The 18416-nt window shown below is 34.0% G+C and overlaps 1 protein-coding gene and 1 long non-coding RNA gene across 10 annotated transcripts in view; both read right to left on the minus strand.

The window, feature by feature from the left end:
• LOC129788472 (rap1 GTPase-activating protein 1) overlaps positions 1-18416 on the minus strand; it is a 71055-nt gene that overhangs the window by 49660 nt on the left and 2979 nt on the right. For 2 of the 9 annotated variants that reach the window (XM_055824583.1, XM_055824586.1), the window contains exons 1-2: positions 5383-5625; positions 2702-3275 (exon numbers count right to left, since the gene is read on the minus strand). The exons of 3 other annotated variants lie outside the window; for them this stretch is intronic. In XM_055824583.1, coding sequence (XP_055680558.1) covers positions 2702-2790 — 89 coding nt within the window. In that variant the 5' untranslated portion in view covers positions 2791-3275; positions 5383-5625. Of the gene's footprint in view, positions 1-2701; positions 3377-5382; positions 5626-18416 lie in introns of those variants that run through there. 4 more of the 9 variants (XM_055824584.1, XM_055824587.1, XM_055824585.1 and 1 more) reach the window with 4 other exon arrangements.
• Positions 11351-17665, minus strand: LOC129788473 (uncharacterized). Its single transcript, XR_008750365.1, has 2 exons — positions 17186-17665; positions 11351-12035 (listed from the first exon to the last, which is right to left on the minus strand). It is a non-coding gene; the product is annotated as an uncharacterized LOC129788473 (long non-coding RNA).

Raw genomic sequence — 18416 nt, forward strand, 5'->3', positions numbered from 1 at the left:
AAACGACCTATCAAATTCAATGTGTATGCCTGCAATAAATTAACTAATTATCAACGTTCCCATGCGTCCAATTATGTCCATGTGTCTCGCTTTTGGCAGAAGCCTGCGACAAAAAAGAGGTGACGCACTCTGCAACATTTTACAATTGCCGCGTTTTTTGCATTGCGAACACACTGCGAACACTTTTACACAAAACGCAATATACCATAAAATCATCCAGCAAAATACCGCGCGCGCGGAGCTTCAAATGAGAAGAGAAAAAAAAGCTCTATACTGTCTTTTTCATACCAACCGTGTCACTCAAAATCCATACAATCTGACTCACGATTTGCTACTGCCGACGCAAGATGCCTCAGACACCTGCCAGGTCAGGTTTTTCTTTTACATTTATTCTTTTAATTAAATATTCAAACTTGTGAGTATATATGATTCGTAAAAAGCTTAATTTATTTCAAAGATCCCAAAAGAAAGGAGTTTATGCAATTTAGAAGTTTTTTTTATTTTTTCAAACGATCTTTCAATAAAAGAAATCTAAATTTCCTTTTAATTTTCCTTGAATTTTTATCACCATCGAATCACAAAATTTATTTTCTAGAAGTGTAACATCTAAAAGTATCCAAACAAACTCAAAATGAATAGACTGCTTTTGCAAATATAATTGTACATAACCCAGTCTTGGAATATCTTGTCCTATTCACAATTTTATTTAATTTCATTTCACCTCCTCAAAAATCCAACGTAATTGCAAAATTTTTGTAATATATTGCGCTCAACGTCATTTTGCGTGATGTTTTCGTAACTAAAAAATGATATTCAAGAGAAGAAAAAATATATATTATTACAGCAGTGGGAAATTGTATGAAAAATTAACAGGGTAGGTATTTAGCGTCACTCTTATTTGCCTGTGTGAGATTATAGCACAGTGCTTTCAATTATAAAAGCGCAAAATTAACACAAATCATAGATTTGGATAAATTCTTCGGACAGGTAGTCAATAATCGTGCAAAAGGCACGCAGTTGTGTGGAATTTAATTGGGAATGGCAAAGAATTGATTTAGAAATAAATTTTTTTATCGTTTAATCAGATTTTATTAACCTCTAAATTAAATTCAACAAGTGAAAGGAAGTTAGGAAAAAAAATAATTTGAATTCCAAAAATATATTATTTTTCAAAGTAATTTAATATTAATATTTTTAACTATTCAACCGAAACAACTGTTTTTTTTTCTCTTAATAAAATTGCATTTAAAATGAACAAGGTGTTAATTTTTTTATTAATCTTTGTTAATTTTTATAGTTTTTTTTTTCAATTTGAATTAATTAAACATTAATCAATCCACTTCAAATAATAGATAAAAGTAATATGCAATTACCGTTTCATCTATCACCCACATTATCTACAATTTATCATCCATTACTCCCACACTTATTCGGCCATTCCTGACACCTTCCGGGAATTTGCGTATTTTTTCTTCTTCTCTTATTTACTCCAATTTGTCCCACATGCTGTGAGCCTCCACCTCTTTGAGTGAAGCTTTATCTCTCTCACTCACACCATACTCTTCGATTGCATAAACATACCCATAAATTCGAGACTTATTTGCTCTGGCTGGACAGCGGATTCAGAGCCAGGTAGTGTGGCACAAAAGTCAAACATGAAATTTGTGATCATTCTTTTAGCACAATCCACAACAATATGGTAGCTAATTTGCACCATCAATCAGCATATCGAAAGTCATTTGCGGAGGAATGCAAGGATTTCTAATGGAAATCCGCTGAACGGCATATCTTTTTTACAGGTATACCCTTTCTGTGTCGCCACAGAGAAATAACTTGCGGTCGAGGCGCGAAAGAGTTGATTTCTTCTAATCAATCACATGCGAAAGATCATTTGGCACGGTGTAGTACCCATTGCACGGTGATTCTAATGCATCATTTTCCACTACATTGAGTGAAAATAAAATAATGTTGGTTTAATTGTAGACTTTTCAAACGAGTTTCAGATGAAAATTAATAAACAAGGCTAAAAGCTTATGTTGCTTTCTATGGGAGACACTGTGCAGCAAAGTTTTATTTTTTTATTTGCAAATTTATTTATTTTTTTTCTCGTTTTTTATTTTCTTATAAAAATATCGAGACTTTGATAATTTTAATATTGTGGATAAAAAAATAAAATTTAGGAAGGTGACGACATAAATCTTATCTATTATCCAATATTGGTATCGATTTCTATTAACAACCTTTTTTGTCTTAAAATTTAGAAAGTTCTACAAAATTTTGACAGTTTATATTTTTAAATATTTCTTTTATTCTTAAAAGATAATAGTTTTGTTGTTCTAGAAAACAATCAAAAATATTTTTAAAGAGCCATGAAAAAGAAATTTTCCTGTCAACATACGATTAAAGACAGAATAAACTGTCAAAATCTTAAAAGATTTTTCTAATAACACCAGAAATCTTTATAACTTGCAAATTAATAAGAAAAGATTTTTATCAGAATCGAGAGCATTTTTGTAATCTTTGAAGAAGGAGATCAAATTATCTAAAAAATGCATTTAAATAATTTTTTTTACACCAAAAAATTCAAAAATATAAAAGATAAATGGTGTTTTCAAAATTTTGTCGCACAGTGTACTTGTCGCTAATGGCCCAACGATTGGTGTACGAGGGAAAAAAACGAATTGCAAGGAAATTAACTGACCTTATAGTGTCAGATCGCTCATCATCCTTCTCCTCATCTCTGATACTTTCATTCGTTACAATCTGCTCCAGCATCTGAATCTTCAGCATGATGGTCAGTGTCTGTTTCTTTTTTTTTTCAACTGCAAATTCCACCAATTACCCACCAACTATAAATCTCAAAAAAATCTTCATTCCGCGCACACTTTCCACATCATATGATTCGTCTTTGTGGCTACAAAGTAAATTTGTTAGTCTTTGCAGCGTGCTCGCACGTCCCCCGGTGCACCCGAGGGGCTCTCTATACGTTTATTTTTTTCTTCTTAATAGTAGAGCTGCCGCAGACAAAATTATTGAATGAATCACGCAATTATGTGAACAATAAGTCGCGTGACTGATTACAATTTTAATTGATAAAACTTTACTTCTCAGTTTCTTCTTCTATATATAATGTTCAACACTTTGTAATTTTTGTGTGTTTGCCTCTTTAAATATGCCACACAGACCATAAAAAAAATCACATACAACCCAACACAATATAACACTTTCACATTTTATGCATTTTTACGATGTCTTCACAATACTATTATGGATGACTAAATATGAAATAACTCGATTTTACCATTCTCTTTTAATCATTGAAAAACCTCGTGAAAAAATGCCGCACAGGGCAAGCAAAAAAATATTCATCCAAACTCTAACATGTTGTAGAGGTAGAAACCAGTGAGAATTTGCTTTATTCGTCGCTATAAACACATTATTATTTTATTTAGTGTCCACCCTGTAAAATTGTGAACTATACCTCCTCATACAGCGAGCACATGCAATAATAGCTCAAAAGGCAATGGTGAAGTATGAAAAAATAAAAAATAAAACTTCCAAGAAACAATAACAGTGTGTCGAAATAGAAAATCATTGAAAAAAAAATACATTTTCACTTTAATATTGCTAATTGATTGAATTGTTTTTCCTTCCATTTTCATATGTATACGCAAACAATCCCAAGTAATTCAATACAACCCATTGTAGCATATTTTGATATTTTTCTTTAACAATTTCCGCCGAGGAAACAACCCCCCGCTTTGTCAATTAACAGGGGTAACCGCAGGAGTTGTAAATTAACTCATATATGCTATGTGGCCCACTTAGAGCTGTTGAAATTTTAATGGAATATTGCAAATTTTATAAGTATGTGGATGGGTACACTTTAAGTCATCATAATGTAGTTTCATTAGTAATTTAATTTCCCCGCCCAAAATAATAATAATAGCTTCAGAGGTTCGTTGAGAGATTTTTTTACACAACATGCAAGAATGTCCTCTATATAACAAATTAAATATTAATATGTTTTATATATAGAAACAATTTGAAAAAAAATATATAAAAATAGCAATAAAAAAAATAGAAATAAACTTACTACAAAGAAATAGAGTTTGTATAGTCCAATTTGTGTACCTATTGTACCTCAGGGCAAGAAAATCTAATAAATCTAATCTAATCTAATCTAAATGCGAATGTTAATTGAATTAATTAAATGAATTAAATAGTAAGAGTACAAGTATTGCAACATTTTCATTTCATTCATCTTTCTGAGAATTTTAAATTACTTGTAGTGTTTTTTTCGTCATTGTAAAACAAAATAAATAAAATTATGTTGATTATGTTGTTGAATGTTTTTGTTTTTCAATCGCAATGCATTTGAAAAGGAAAAAGTTAGCGGCTTTTATACTTTCCAGCGATGTTTCGGTAAATTTATTGCCATCATCAGGCATCTATTGAACAAAAGAAAATTATTTGGAAAATCCCTTTTTATTGGCGGGAAAACTACAAAATTTCATTCTTTAAAACTAATTTACTTAAAAGAAAAATATTTAAAATATTCTTGATAAAAAAATAATTTATATTTCTTTAAATATTAAAGACATTTCTTGAGAGGAACCCTATAGTTTAAAAAACCATTTATGGGTGTTTTAAGGGAAGTTGAGAAAACAAACACAGCGATGGGTGTTTCTAAAACACACACCGTGCGAGAATATTATTTAGCATGAATTTAAAGAAGGTTGAAGTCTGACTTTCTATTGTTTACAGTCTAACAAGAAAACTGTTGCTTTTTTGTCACTCAGAAAACCTTCCAAAGAGAGACCCGCGCGCACGACGTGACCGACAGGGACGCCAATAAGAAGCAAAAGTTAGTCAATTTTTTTTTAGTATTTCTTCCATGTTAATATGCAAGACATAGAGTTGATTGTTATTCACATTATGATTAACTGTGTGGCATACTTTGGAAGAATTGTATTGTGGAAGGAATATCAAGAATAAAAAAAACGATGCAGAAAGAAAAACTTTTGGTGATTTTTCAAGACAATGCACTTCATTGAAGAGACTCGGTGGTCGTTGATTTAAAATTCAGAGAAATGCGCGTCTTTTCCTTTGAGCCATCTCACCCCGCGGATGACACTCGACTCGTGTCAATTTAAATTGCTTTGAAGCCGATAGCAAAAACTCGGGAGAAATTATCGCACTGATTGTGTGCTGTTTGAAGAAAGTGATGGACAAATTGAACATCATCTCCTCATATCACTGGGACAAATAAAGCAATTCTCGCTGGTTCACTGAACTTTGCATGAATAATTGATAAGAGACGTTATATGATCATAAAATTGCTCTGCATATGTTTAAATAAAAAAAAAACACTTCTTTTACATTTTTAATTTACTCCAAATGCCTATCTCCATGGCATTTTCCACAACATATTCAGCAGTGTCTGTACGTTATGATGGCACTCAGCTGATTTTTTTTTCGTTAGACTGTTTCAAGAAAATCTGGCACCAAAGCACACGCACACGAAAAGCCCCTCTATATGGACTTTTTTGGTTTTGTTTTTGTGCAGAAAATCAGCACTGCTTCAACAAAACATCCGGACACCTACGCTCGCCGTCGTTGACTGAAAGAAATTCTCAGTCTGATACGCACGCAGCGGAGTCCGAATGCTTTCACAAGACATTCGCTCCATCTCCCTTGCACCACTATGCCGACCATATGAAGCAACAAGCGCGCCTCAAATATTAAATCCCAACTCTATGCTATAGCGAACATTAGCGATGAGACGACGACGGGGCCCCGCTGTATGTAGTACCATAAAAACGGGGCCAATCTCTCAATCACGACCGCTTAGATGGTGCAAGTGCGAAAGAGATACATACAAACTGCCCCGGAGAATTTTAACTTTCTATGCTTTTGCCCATAAAATATGTTTAATGAAGAAAATTCAATATTAAATTGGGAGACAGCATTTCGGTGGCACAATCGATTTTCCTTTCATCTGCTGACCCCAACTGTGATGTCTTCGCATTCAAAATCATCCATCATTTAGCCAAAAAAAAAGATCATCATCATCACACACATGAGGTTTATTTTAAAACCCCGCAGTGGTTTGGAAGGGAAAATGCATCGTAGAGGATGGTTAACCTGTTGCAGGATAACATCGCTATTAGGGAGTCAGAGATAGAAATCTCTCACAGAATTATTTGACTTTTACTCTAGGGTCCTTAAAGGGCGTAAAAGTTTAAGGGTGTTGGATTTTATCTGATTTACGAATTACGGATAAAAAAAATTAAATAATAATAAAATAAAGATCAAGGGTTTAGCCAAGGATGTTCATAAAATTCAGTTTTATTTTTTTTATTGGTCAGAATAAATTATTTTCAGGATGAAGAACATTAAAATCATTTAAAGGCAGATTTAAAAAACCATTTAAAATGTCAAACGTAAGAAATCAAACGTTAGACGTTAAAACGTTATATATAAGCTAATTGGACTGAAGAGATGTTAAACTTTGAAAAATAATTGTCAAAGGTTTGAAAAATTAACCTTCAAAGTTAACAAATCAAATGTCATAAAAAAATCATTAAACGTTAGTAAAGAAAATTCAAACGTTAAAAAAGAAATGTCAAGGGTTTGAAAAGAGAGTGAAAAATTTAGAATAAATGTCAAACGTTAGAAAAATATGTTAATAAATGCTTAAAAAATAAACGTTAGTTGTTAATCGTAAGTTATCGAATAGTTTAGTAAACTCAATCTTCATAAACACTGATTTTTTCTAAATTGTCTTTTTCAACGTATTAAATTTATTTTTAAAATGATCTAAAACGCTCAAGCTTGTTTTACTTTAATATGGTTTTCATTTCCGTAACAAAACGTATAATAATTGTATTTTCGTTAAATAAACAGTATCACCCTATTCTCTATATAAAAAAATTAATTAACAAAATATAACAAAAAATTATCTCAAAACCTTTTTTTTTAATTAAAGAAAAATAATTCACTTCCACTAAAAGAAATCGTGCAAATGTTTATTTTGTTAATCAAAAGAATTCAAAGAATTCAGCTTTGGACTTAATCCTAAACCCCCACATCTGCCAAAAATATCAAACAAAACATCATCAACCACTCAATCTTCTTGTCTCCACTGAAAAAACAAACTCATTCGAGTAAATCTCTCATCGCGGAGAAATTCATACAGAAAGAGAGACGAAAACCAAAACTAAATAAGGGGGAAAAATTTTTCCTGTAAAATTACAGTGTTGAGAGGGAAAAAACACCATCCGCAGTGTTATGTAAAAGAACAAAATCAGTGGTTGTTTAACACCATGTTACAATCGGATAAAAATCATTGGACAACCACTTGAGAGAGCTTCCACTTATTGCTTTTGCTCTTCGATGAATAACAATAAATTCCCCTTATTTTAGCATTGACCGTGCAAATACGCTCAATTGAAAATTTCCGTATTACTTCCCTCAATAATTCCGCACACCGAAAAGCCAATATTTAAATTATGGACATTTTACTATGTATAAATTGTTGTTGTGCTATATATAATCAGTCTGCGGCAATTTCGTCGAGTAAAGCTTCTCAGTGGAGCGAAGAAAGTAACAAATAAGCGAATTGTTATTTGCATATGTACATAATGTAGTATAAATTCACAGAAAGCTATATTTTCCTTATCAATAGGCAATAAAACAGCTTTTTTTTTCAATTGGCGAAAGCGACAATCAAAGAGGGAAGATAGCGAAACAAATTAGTGAGATAACAGAGGGCTTTTCGGAGCTTTCTTACATGATTTTTTTTTGTGTAAATTAATTTATGTGATACAAATTTTATCAATGAGTGAAAGAGATAGATTGGAAATATGATTAATGATTGCCATTTTCAATGAAGAGCTAACAAGGTTGCATTTATCCATCACCTTTCTTGATCATATGCCGGAGATTACGGGTGAAAAATTGATGAAAGAAAATAAATTTAAAACTATGTAGGTATACGCAATCCCATTGAGAGTCTATATGTCATATAACAAGGTGTTTCAACTGCATAATTGTTTATATATATTTTTGGGGAATAATTATTTCCGCTTTGTGTTTTTTTGTGTGTTGTGTATTGAAATTACTTTTTCTATCAATTTTAATTTAAAAGTTTAGAAGAAAAAAATTTTTTTTAAATTAAGAAGCAACAAAAATTATCTGAAGCTCTTTTAATAAATTTGTAAACACGATTGGTTTGAAACATCTTGCTTCCAATGCGACAGGAATAATTCCCATAGAAAGCAACACACTTTTCTCACACATTCTTCATGTACACACAAAAAAATAACATCATCTTGAATGTAATTCACCGAAGAAGCTGAGCAGCGTGGATGAGGAAGAAGTGGAGTGCCAAAAAGCAATGCTTCTCAATTTTCCACTCTTTGCTCTCATTTTCCGCCACGATGCCATGAAATTTTGTTACACAATCCACTTGACTTTACCCATTAGAGAGACTTTTAATGTTCAAAAGAGAGATATGAATAGGTCTTTCTCCTGCACAAACCAATTTCTCCATTTTAGTCCATACCCAGAGAGTTATTTCTGCTGGCTGTTTTTTTCTCATTCAATTCTAGAGCGCAATAGTAAATCTATTTGCAGCTGCAGATGGGTAGAATATTTCCTGAGTTTGAAAAGAAGCATCTTCTTGCGGGAAATTGCCTTTGGTCTTTTTTTTTCTCATCTGTATTTTCAGTTCTCCCAGGTAAATCATTTATTGATTTTCTTCGATAGTTTTGCCTTTTCACGTTGATGGAAAATCTCGTTTTTTTATTACCTACTCATTTTTTAATAGGAAAAGCAAATAAAAATACCCCCGAAGAGATAATCTTTAAGCAAACAATCTGGATAATAGGCGTTATATATTTTATTCTTCCTTGGCACACAAAAGAGGCGTGGATGAGTATTAAAAGTGATAACACACGCAAATGGTAAAAATTGATATGTTGATATTTAATCCACGAGTGTGTGTCTTATTTTGATAAATAACCGCCCATATATTATCTCGAGGACGCTTCACCCCTTCCATAACCATATTATATGTATTGTTGTGCACGAGAAGGGGTGGCTGATTGTTCATGCCGCATTTTCTCTTGTTGTGTCCATTGAGATAAAATTTTATGTTAATATTTTGAACAGATTCAGAGGGTCTGAATGTATCCACAAAAATGAATTGAAAATTATGCAAATGCAATGTTTCAGCCACTTTTGACACCCATTTTTTGTCCAATACGCCATCAAACTGTGCATCAAAATAGAGAAATTACCATTCGATGCTCAACTCGCATTAATTCACATATCTCATGTGCTCTCTGTATGCGCACCTAGCTGTTTTTTTCATCGTCATTTATTATTACATCCCATAAGCTATCAAGGGGGATGAGGGTAGATTCGCAGCATATATACTGTAACAATTGCAACGTGATTTGATGAATGACACCCCTTTCGTTACGCACAGAACGTTTTTCCATTCGCAAGGGGGGTGCGGATGTGCCCAAAATGGGTCAGATGCACTTAACATGGAACTTTTTGTTCTATTTTGACAACATCCCGGAAAAGAACAGGAAAAACCCAGGGGGGAGGAGAAAAAAATGTAACATTTGGCATAGAAGGGGTTGTGCACAGAGAGAGGGTGATGGAGTTTTGTGTCTTATGCCCTCTTGCAACACAATAGATAATTAAAAGCGGATGTTACGTTATGCACAGGGGCATTCAAAAGCACATACATGAGTTTGTTAGTGTTGCAATTAAAATAATAAATTTTATCAAGAAAATAAAGAAGAGGGTGTTAAAAATAATTAAAGTCTGTTTGATATTTTAAGAAGAAAATTAATCATATGAAATGACAAGATCATTGTATAAGAGGGGCACAGTAAGGAAATTATTTAAACCCCTAATTTAAATAATTTTCTTACAATGCCCTCGAAATAATATTGCATAACTGCTATGATTTTTTTAAACTAAATTTTTATATCTTGATGAATTTTCTTCTTTAGAAAATCTATAAGGATTGGAGAATACTAAATCCTTAGTATATTAATGACAGTTTAATTCAAATAAATCGCAAATGATTAACGCTTGACGTTTATTTTCTAACGGTGAATATTCCTTTCAATATTTGACATTTCATTTTGAATTTTTTATATTTTTCTTATAATTTAGAACGTTTGAAAATTTCTTTTGAATGTTTGAGGTTTCTTTACGTTTACATTTGACGATTTTTCATTTAACGATTGACGTTTATATTCTTGTGAATATTTGACGTTTCTTCATTAAAATTTGACATTTTTCTTAACGTTTGATAGTTCTTCTTTATCATATGACACTCTTTAAACATTCTTGTTCAAACATTAGACGTTTCATCTCGATCTATTCTAATGTTTGATTTTTTTTCTAACATTTGACGATCTATAAGCCAAGAAAATCTAGCTTTTAATCAGTAGAATAGCTCCTTTTTTGATCCCTAAAGAAAAATCAAAACTGCATAAACTTTTATGGTATTTATAGACGCCCTAACACCCTCCCTGGCTAACGCCACATATTTTAATATTACCTACAAACTTCCCTTAAAATGCAAAAATTCCTCTCATTAAATTTAGTTCAAAAAACCATCTAAAATTCAAAGAGAAAATCGCACCAGATTATTGCACAAAAAACCACTAATGTCTTCCGCATAAATAAATCCTTTTTGCTAAACATTTAGCCTCTCTTCTAATGATAAAAAAATACATAAAAATGTCCATTGAGACTGTCCATTGTTTAATCAAATCCACTACACTCTCATCTTTGTTCCCAAAACATATAAAAAAAATTCCTTTTGTGTAGCGTGGCGAAAATATCAACCCCTCTTGATTTTTTGAAAAAAGAAAAGCCCACAATATAATCTCTCCTGTCCTGCGACAACAATAAATTTCAATAAAAGCGCAATTAATGTCTGCACGAGCAGATGATGGAGTATTTGCGGAGGATTTGTAACTCGCACTGTCTGAGTACCTATTCTCGTGCTAAAATAATTCCTCCATATACCAAAGAGCATGAATCTAATCGCGAAAAAAGTGTCAGAAGACAAAGAAGAAAAAAAAGACGCGCGAAGGAAAAAAAATATGCAGGCAAACAGTTAAGTGTCTGAGTGGAGAAAAAACCAGTCAGGTGTGATATAATACTTGGTGGCTATACTTGGTATTTTTTTTTGCGATATATATCTCCTGAGAAGAGATGTATATCAGAGATATATATAGTGCAAGTGGAGTGTCGAAAAAGGTGGCTACAGTGTCGCCTGAATTTAGTATAAATGGAATAAAAGTCAACCCAATCAACCTCAAAAGTTGTTTTTATTTTTTGCATTTTGAATTTATAATATTCTACATCATCTTTTTATTTATTTATTTTTTTCTTTTTTAAATAAATTAAAGAAAATATTGCAATGCAGAGATTTTTTTTCAAGGAAGAGATTGACCAATTAGAACGACTAAGAATAACAAAAAATAAAAAAAGGATCAAATGTGATTAATTTTATCTACACAACCTACATCCATTCTATCTACAAACACATCTAGGTGTTTTTTTCAACTCTGAAAATTATTCTTTGATATTGATTTTTTTATCATCAAAACATTTTATATTCTATAAAATAATGATTTTTCTGTATCTACGATTGCACTACATCCTCCTCCACAAATCCATTCTTGTGGAGCCACACGATGAGACTTCCCTTTGGATGCCTCTGTGGCGCCCATTTGCCACCAACTCTGCCTGTGGAGCTTTCAGCGTGCTTTCGCGCGGGCTTTTCTTAGCAACCTTGCTGGATCATGAGGTTAGCTAAGCGAAATACTCGGAGCCAGTTGAAAAACCCCGAGTTCCGCACAACAGCAACACAACCAGATGGAGCCACACTAAGTGTGGAGCCCATAGACTGGCGGCTTCCCTTTCGCTTTGACTTTATCGCCGGCGATGTCATTACTCCCAACTCTGTGAGCTTTTTCCCCCACAAATGTATGCTGAAAAGAGAGGCAATAAATGCATATCGTTAGTTGAGGAGCTTTTTTGTAACCTACTACTCTAATCAATTCACACATCATTGACATTAGGGAGCACTAAACGGCACCCACACGTGCCCCACGTGGCACTTGAGAAGGTGATTCCATTTCTCAGATTTATTTTCCATTTATTCCCTCTAGATGAGAAAACTTGAAGGGCTAATAAAAGAAAGATTGTCTGGAAAAAATTGCAAATTCACGACGCTATTATTCTCTCAATAGCTCTCTCTCTCATTTTGTCTTGAATTTATCGCAAACAGTTGATGGTGGATATAATAGTAAAGCAAAAATGGATTTTCATTCAAGACAAACTTTTTGATATATTGGTTTCTACAAAAAAAAATGCTTTATGAGCTTTTTTTATTTAAAATAAAATACATAAAAATGTGATTTTTCCTCCAATCCACCTCTGTGATATGTACAAATTATTCTGAATTAGAAAAATGTGTAATTTATTAAAGCTAAAAAAATTGCTGTCTAGCTAGAGGAGACAGCATGATTGTCAAGTACCAAGGTCGATACACCCGCTTTAATTAATTTGCTTGCTATCAAGATTGTTGCGTTGTTGTTTGTACTATTTAATTAAGAAAAAGCTCACTAAAAGTCATGCTGGATAAAATTAAATGAAAGCTCTCTCACGTGCTTTCCTTTCATTCTCTTCACCCAAAAAGACCTTCAGCCGAATGTTTTAATACCCTACAAATGTCGAAGCTTGATGCTCTTTTCACGCATTTTTCTTTGGTTTTTTTGTCGTGAAATCTCCGTGTGAGAGAGGAAGTTTGGTCAAAGCCACTCTGTGATAGAGTAAACAACAAATTTAAGCTTGTAAAATCATCCACAGTACGAGGCAAAAAAGCCCCTGAAAGTGTGTTAAAAAGCATGGACCTTCTCACAGCTAGAGTGTTTATATCGATTTAGTGGCTGCACCGACAAAAAAGGCACAACTTGCTCGGAAAATGGGTCACGAAGAAATAGAGGACAAATTGCTTCTCCTATCACATTTATGCGGTGTATGTATGTTTTTCCCATCAGTAGGGCTCGTTATCCGAAAAAGCTCTAGTTTTTTGTGGTTGTTTGGGAGGCCTGTGGGCGTTTTGGGACTGCCAACAAATTGCTTTTATAGACAAAAATTTATTTTAGCCAAGAGCTTAAATTAAGCTCGTGCGCTTGTGAAACAATGTGTAATAATTGAAAAGAGGGCAAGCAATTGAAGATGCAAAATGTGAATTGAGATGAAAAAGTAACGACCCAAATAGAAGACGTCATTACTTCTCCACGAGGTCAAGGTCTACAGCTGTGCGCACGCGTAGTTCGCCCCCATAAAGCTCTTGGACGGCATTGCAACTTAATATGAGAGATATTTTATGGATTGTATTAAGAATGAAATCGTGCGCACATTGTCACACAATTTATTCCTTCTGTATGGACCAATTTCCCTCCTATCCGCCCCTCTATCAATCCTGGGTGACCTCCAAAATAATTGGATGGTGGATTTTCCCTCCCAACCCCCCACATTATCCTATTTTCCATTGCCAAAATTTCCCCTTATTCCACCCAAAACCTCCGTAACAGAATAAACCATCTCGCTCTACATTCAGTTCAAGCATTTTTCTTCACATCACATCTTTTTGCCCCCTAATTACTCAATCACACAATTCTTTTACAAACTATTTTAATCATTTCAACACCCCCCATGGAATGCCACACCCACAAAAGAAGATTATCGCCCAATTTCACTCACGATATCGACACACAAAATTGTGAAATATCATTTTAATTCCATCACCCAACACAAATTGACTGCATTCTCGCGTCAACTATTTCCACATCCTCTCTCTCAGGCACATTTATTGGCTTTTCCCGCTTTTTTTCCCTTTACTACATATAACAATCTCCGATAAAAAAAAACCTCGCTGAGAAAATTTATTTCACGCTGCTTTAATTAAAACAAAAGCCTTTATTAATTTTCGGCAGTGGTGGATGAAAAAACCATATGGCCCTTTTATTTGGGCAAACACGCCTGTGGAGGATATGTGTGGAGAGATATTGTCATTGATTGATGCGAATGTTTAGGTAAAATATTTTAATCATTCACTAAATTAACCTTTTGAACGCTGTGAGTTTTCAACTCGTGATTTGTTTTATACAAATTTAATAAATTCGTTCGATCAAGTGAAGCTTAATGACTTTCTTCTTATTTCTTCAAGTCTTCTGTTCATTTTACAGCAAAAAAATTAATATTTAAAAGTTTTAAAGCTGAAAATTCTAATCATTACTTTTGACCGTTAAACGCAAATATTTAAATTCTTATTTCTATTTAATTAATCTTGAAATTTTTACTAAAAAATCTTCCTAGAAAACCAAGGAAAATCCCAACGGTTTTGGTTAGATTCCAATCATAAAATACATCTCTGGGGTCTGTCACCTACCCCTCATGGCATACGAAGGGTTAGTAAAAGCAGAAAATGTAATGTGCTTTAAACGTACGTAATCTTAGAGCCAAGAATTCACAATAAAAGCTCTAGGTATTGAACTAAAAGCTTTAAAAAATTCTTTATAAAAGAAAAAAAAACTTCCAGCACTCTGCAAAGTCTCCTGTCTAATGCCCCATATCTTTATACATAATGCAAACACACTGGTTGGTTCTTATCTTCTCACCATAGCCCAGAAACTCCACACAAAGGAGTTTATTCAGGCTAGTATGAAAGATGATCCTCTATCGCAGAACAATTTTAACCCATCTCATCTTGAAGGGGAACATAAAAAATAGAAGAATCGCGAGAGAAACTCCCCAATATCCACTGGGATCACATCGAAAAGTGCAGTGAAAGTACAGTCCGGGAAAACATAACCTCAATTTGGGAACAACATTTAAATGAATAGGAGGAACTCCATTGTGTTCGACCAGCGTGGCATTGGGACCTCTTGAGCTTCTTTATAACCTTTCCTGCCTACCCGGATGAAGATTTGAATGATTTTTGCTTCACTTCTGTCTTTCCGGACTTCCCGTCGTTGAGTCGCACTCCAAGAAGAAAAAAAAACTCAACGACGGAAAGTCCGGAAAGACAGAAGTGAAGCAAAAATCATTCAAATCTTCATCCGGGTAGGCAGGAAAGGTTGGGAAGGTTATAAAAAAGCTCAAGAGGTCCCAATGCCACGCTGGTCGAACACAATGGAGTTCCTCCTATTCATTTAAATGTTGTTCCCAAATTGAGGTTATGTTTTCCCGGACTGTACTTTCACTGCACTTTTCGATGTGATCCCAGTGGATATTGGGGAGTTTCTCTCGCGATTCTTCTATTTTTTATGTTCCCCTACAAGATGAGATGGGTTAAAATTGTTCTGCGATAGAGGATCATCTTTCATACTAGCCTGAATAAATTCCTTTTCCTCTTTCATCAATCGATACGACGCTTTATCTTTTATGAACGAGACCCCGTTGAGGGGCGTTCTATCGGCTAAATTTCCCAAGGGACCCATCAAATACTTATTATAAATATTTCTGTTGTCGCCTCGGGTAAATTAAATGACAAAAAAATTGCCGCGAAAACCTTGAGACATTTTTTTCATTAAATGAAAGAAAAATTCCAAGATTCCGAACGGACGTGGGAGCGGGCAAAAGCACGTACATTTTGATGCTTTAAACCATCGCAAATAGACTCGGTTAAATAATCTTTGGATGCTGTTTTTGGGTCAAGATGCGACAAACATGACAAAATTGCTCTTTTCCTCAAATACGTAATTTTTCTCAAGAGTTTTCTCCTGTATGCTTTGCTTAAGAAATATGCGTGAAAGGAGGGTAAAAAAGACAAACTAAAAGTCGCGATATTGATTGATTTTCACGCAGCAGTGCATTTTCCACGTTGGAAAATTTTTCTTTTGCCGAACATGAAATATTTAGAACGGATAAACCATCAATCAGCATCTCTGAGAAACACCCACCGGAAAATCTGCCACATTTTCCCTCTTGTGGATGGACGGAGGATGTGGCAGAGGCGAAACTTTCATCAGGTCTGCAACACATGGGCTCACACGCATATGGTTTTTATTGTGACGAAAGAGGTAGAAATATATGTAGGTATATCGAAAAGGAGCCAAAATGAATGATTTTTCTTTTCACACACAACGCACTTTTCGAAACATATTCTATGTAAATGAACATTTTACGATGCTCAATAATTCAAATTGAATCTCGCGCACTTCTCTCAATACAATGCTGCACAAACAGAGAGAAATGGGAAGAAGAAAAGTGAGGCATTTCCCATGATTTCACCGATAAATTGAATATAAGGGATGGTCACGTTATTTTGGAAACTCGGGGACTTTCAAGAGCGATTTTCAAGCCAATTTTTAAACCAAAATTTTGAAATCTGCTTGCACTCTTGTTAAATGGCCAAATACTGATAAGAATTCAGTATTTTTGATTTAGAAAATAAATTTTTGTGCTCAAAAAATTTATTTGAAATTCTCACATTTTGGCCATTTTGTTCCTGTAGAGTTTCCAAAATAACGTGACCATCCCTTATTTAGACTTCGCACAGTGCTCTCTATTCATTGGAAAAACATGAAGGAGTTTTATCACGACATATTTAAAAAAAAATCTCAATTGGGGAACAACAAGATTAACAAAAATGAATAAGAAATCGTCAGAGAAACTTCTTATTCTTTTACACTGGGATAAGCTTAGGGAAAAACCAGTAAAGACTTGCTCAAGAATTCAAAAAATCGTGAAAAAGAATTTTTTCATAAGTGAATAAACTTCTTTAGAAATTTGGTGAATGAGGATGCTTAAAGTTCTGAAATTTTGCTCTTGATAAGCTTTTTTTATCACAAAGAATTCAAGTTTTCCACTTCTAGATATTTTTCTTTTAATAAAAATCTTTTGAAAATTTAAAACAATCTTGAATAAAGAATCACTCAAATTTTCTTTCATTAAACCCTTCAATCTTTTTCTTTTTGCAAAATTCAATTCTTCACTCATAAATAAAATAAATTATTCACAGAGAAATTTCTCTGTGAATGTTGGAAAACATTCTCTGATAAAAATGAAATCACAAACAATTCTTTCTCATGTTAAAAAAAAAATAATAAATTTTATGTGAAAAACTCACCGTTCAATAGCGATTGTTCTCACAAATGCACTCCTTCACTTATTCGCGTGTATCTGACAAACTTTCCTCGCAGAATCACTTTTGAGGGAATTTTAATCTCTTGCTCTCTCTCTCCTCTGGGGTGTCCTTTAGTGGTGCCTCCTGGGGGACTGGAGACTCTCTGTGGCGCGGATCCTCCTCACAGGCTGCAATCGATTTTCACACACAGCACTTTTTTTACGTAATAAACTCTCTCTCTCTCTCGTTCACTTTTCACGAAGAAATGCGCGGGATTTTCTCAAAGGAATTTTTATTCTCTTTCACCCACGAGGGTGCCACCACGGGAGCTTGATAAGGCAGTGATAAGAGATTTTTTTCTCCCTCACGGAGCACACAAAGCCAGCTGATGGTGTTGTTGTTTGTTCGATGTCAGCTGATTGAATGAAGTGCAGAGTAGCGCGAGTTGGGGAGCCCCAGAGAAAAGGTTCCCCACAGCAAAGAGCATTATAACTTGTGGGAGAGAATTTTGAGTTGTGCGCCACTCGTAAAGCTCTCTCTCATACACGAGAGCCCCATTTGGGGGAATATTTTGATTTTTTCTGCTCCCAAAAATTCAATTAAGTTCCCCACAACAACATACCTCCACGTGCCACCTTTTGCTCCCCGCCAAAATACTTCTCCAACACGTGGATCGATTGGATCACCACCCCACCCCCTGTGAGGGGATGCTCTCTGAAGGTCATCCCTTTGCTCCCTCCCTTTAATTAATTTCCCGTCACGAAAATATCCACCGACGCAAAAGCAAGAGGACCCCCTAAATGGGGGGCTCATGGAGCGGAGTGATTCATGGAATAATCAGAGCACGGAGAAAAAATAAACTTTTGGGGAGGCTCGACACTCTCATGAGACTTTCTCAATGAATTCAAGGAATTTTGCGTCTAATCTTGACGAAATGAGAAATTTTTATTGCTCATTTTGAATGAATAAATCATTTTTGATTGCAAAGAAATTAATTAACTTGTTCCCTCAATTGCTTGAAGATTTTTTATTTTTTCATTTAAAAATGTTTAAAAATAAAAAGCTTTTTCTGTGAGCTTTTATCTTTAAACCAAAAAGGGGAGTTTATCTGGCGAATATTTGGAAATCTTAACGAAAATTGGTGGAATTTTTCGTTAATATTTTAATGCGTTTTCGTTCATTTAAATTGCTTTTCGTTAGATTAAATTAGTTTTCCTTAAATTAAATTAAATTT

The sequence above is a fragment of the Lutzomyia longipalpis genome, chromosome 2 (assembly GCF_024334085.1).
Source record: "Lutzomyia longipalpis isolate SR_M1_2022 chromosome 2, ASM2433408v1".
Lineage (NCBI taxonomy): Eukaryota > Metazoa > Arthropoda > Insecta > Diptera > Psychodidae > Lutzomyia > Lutzomyia longipalpis.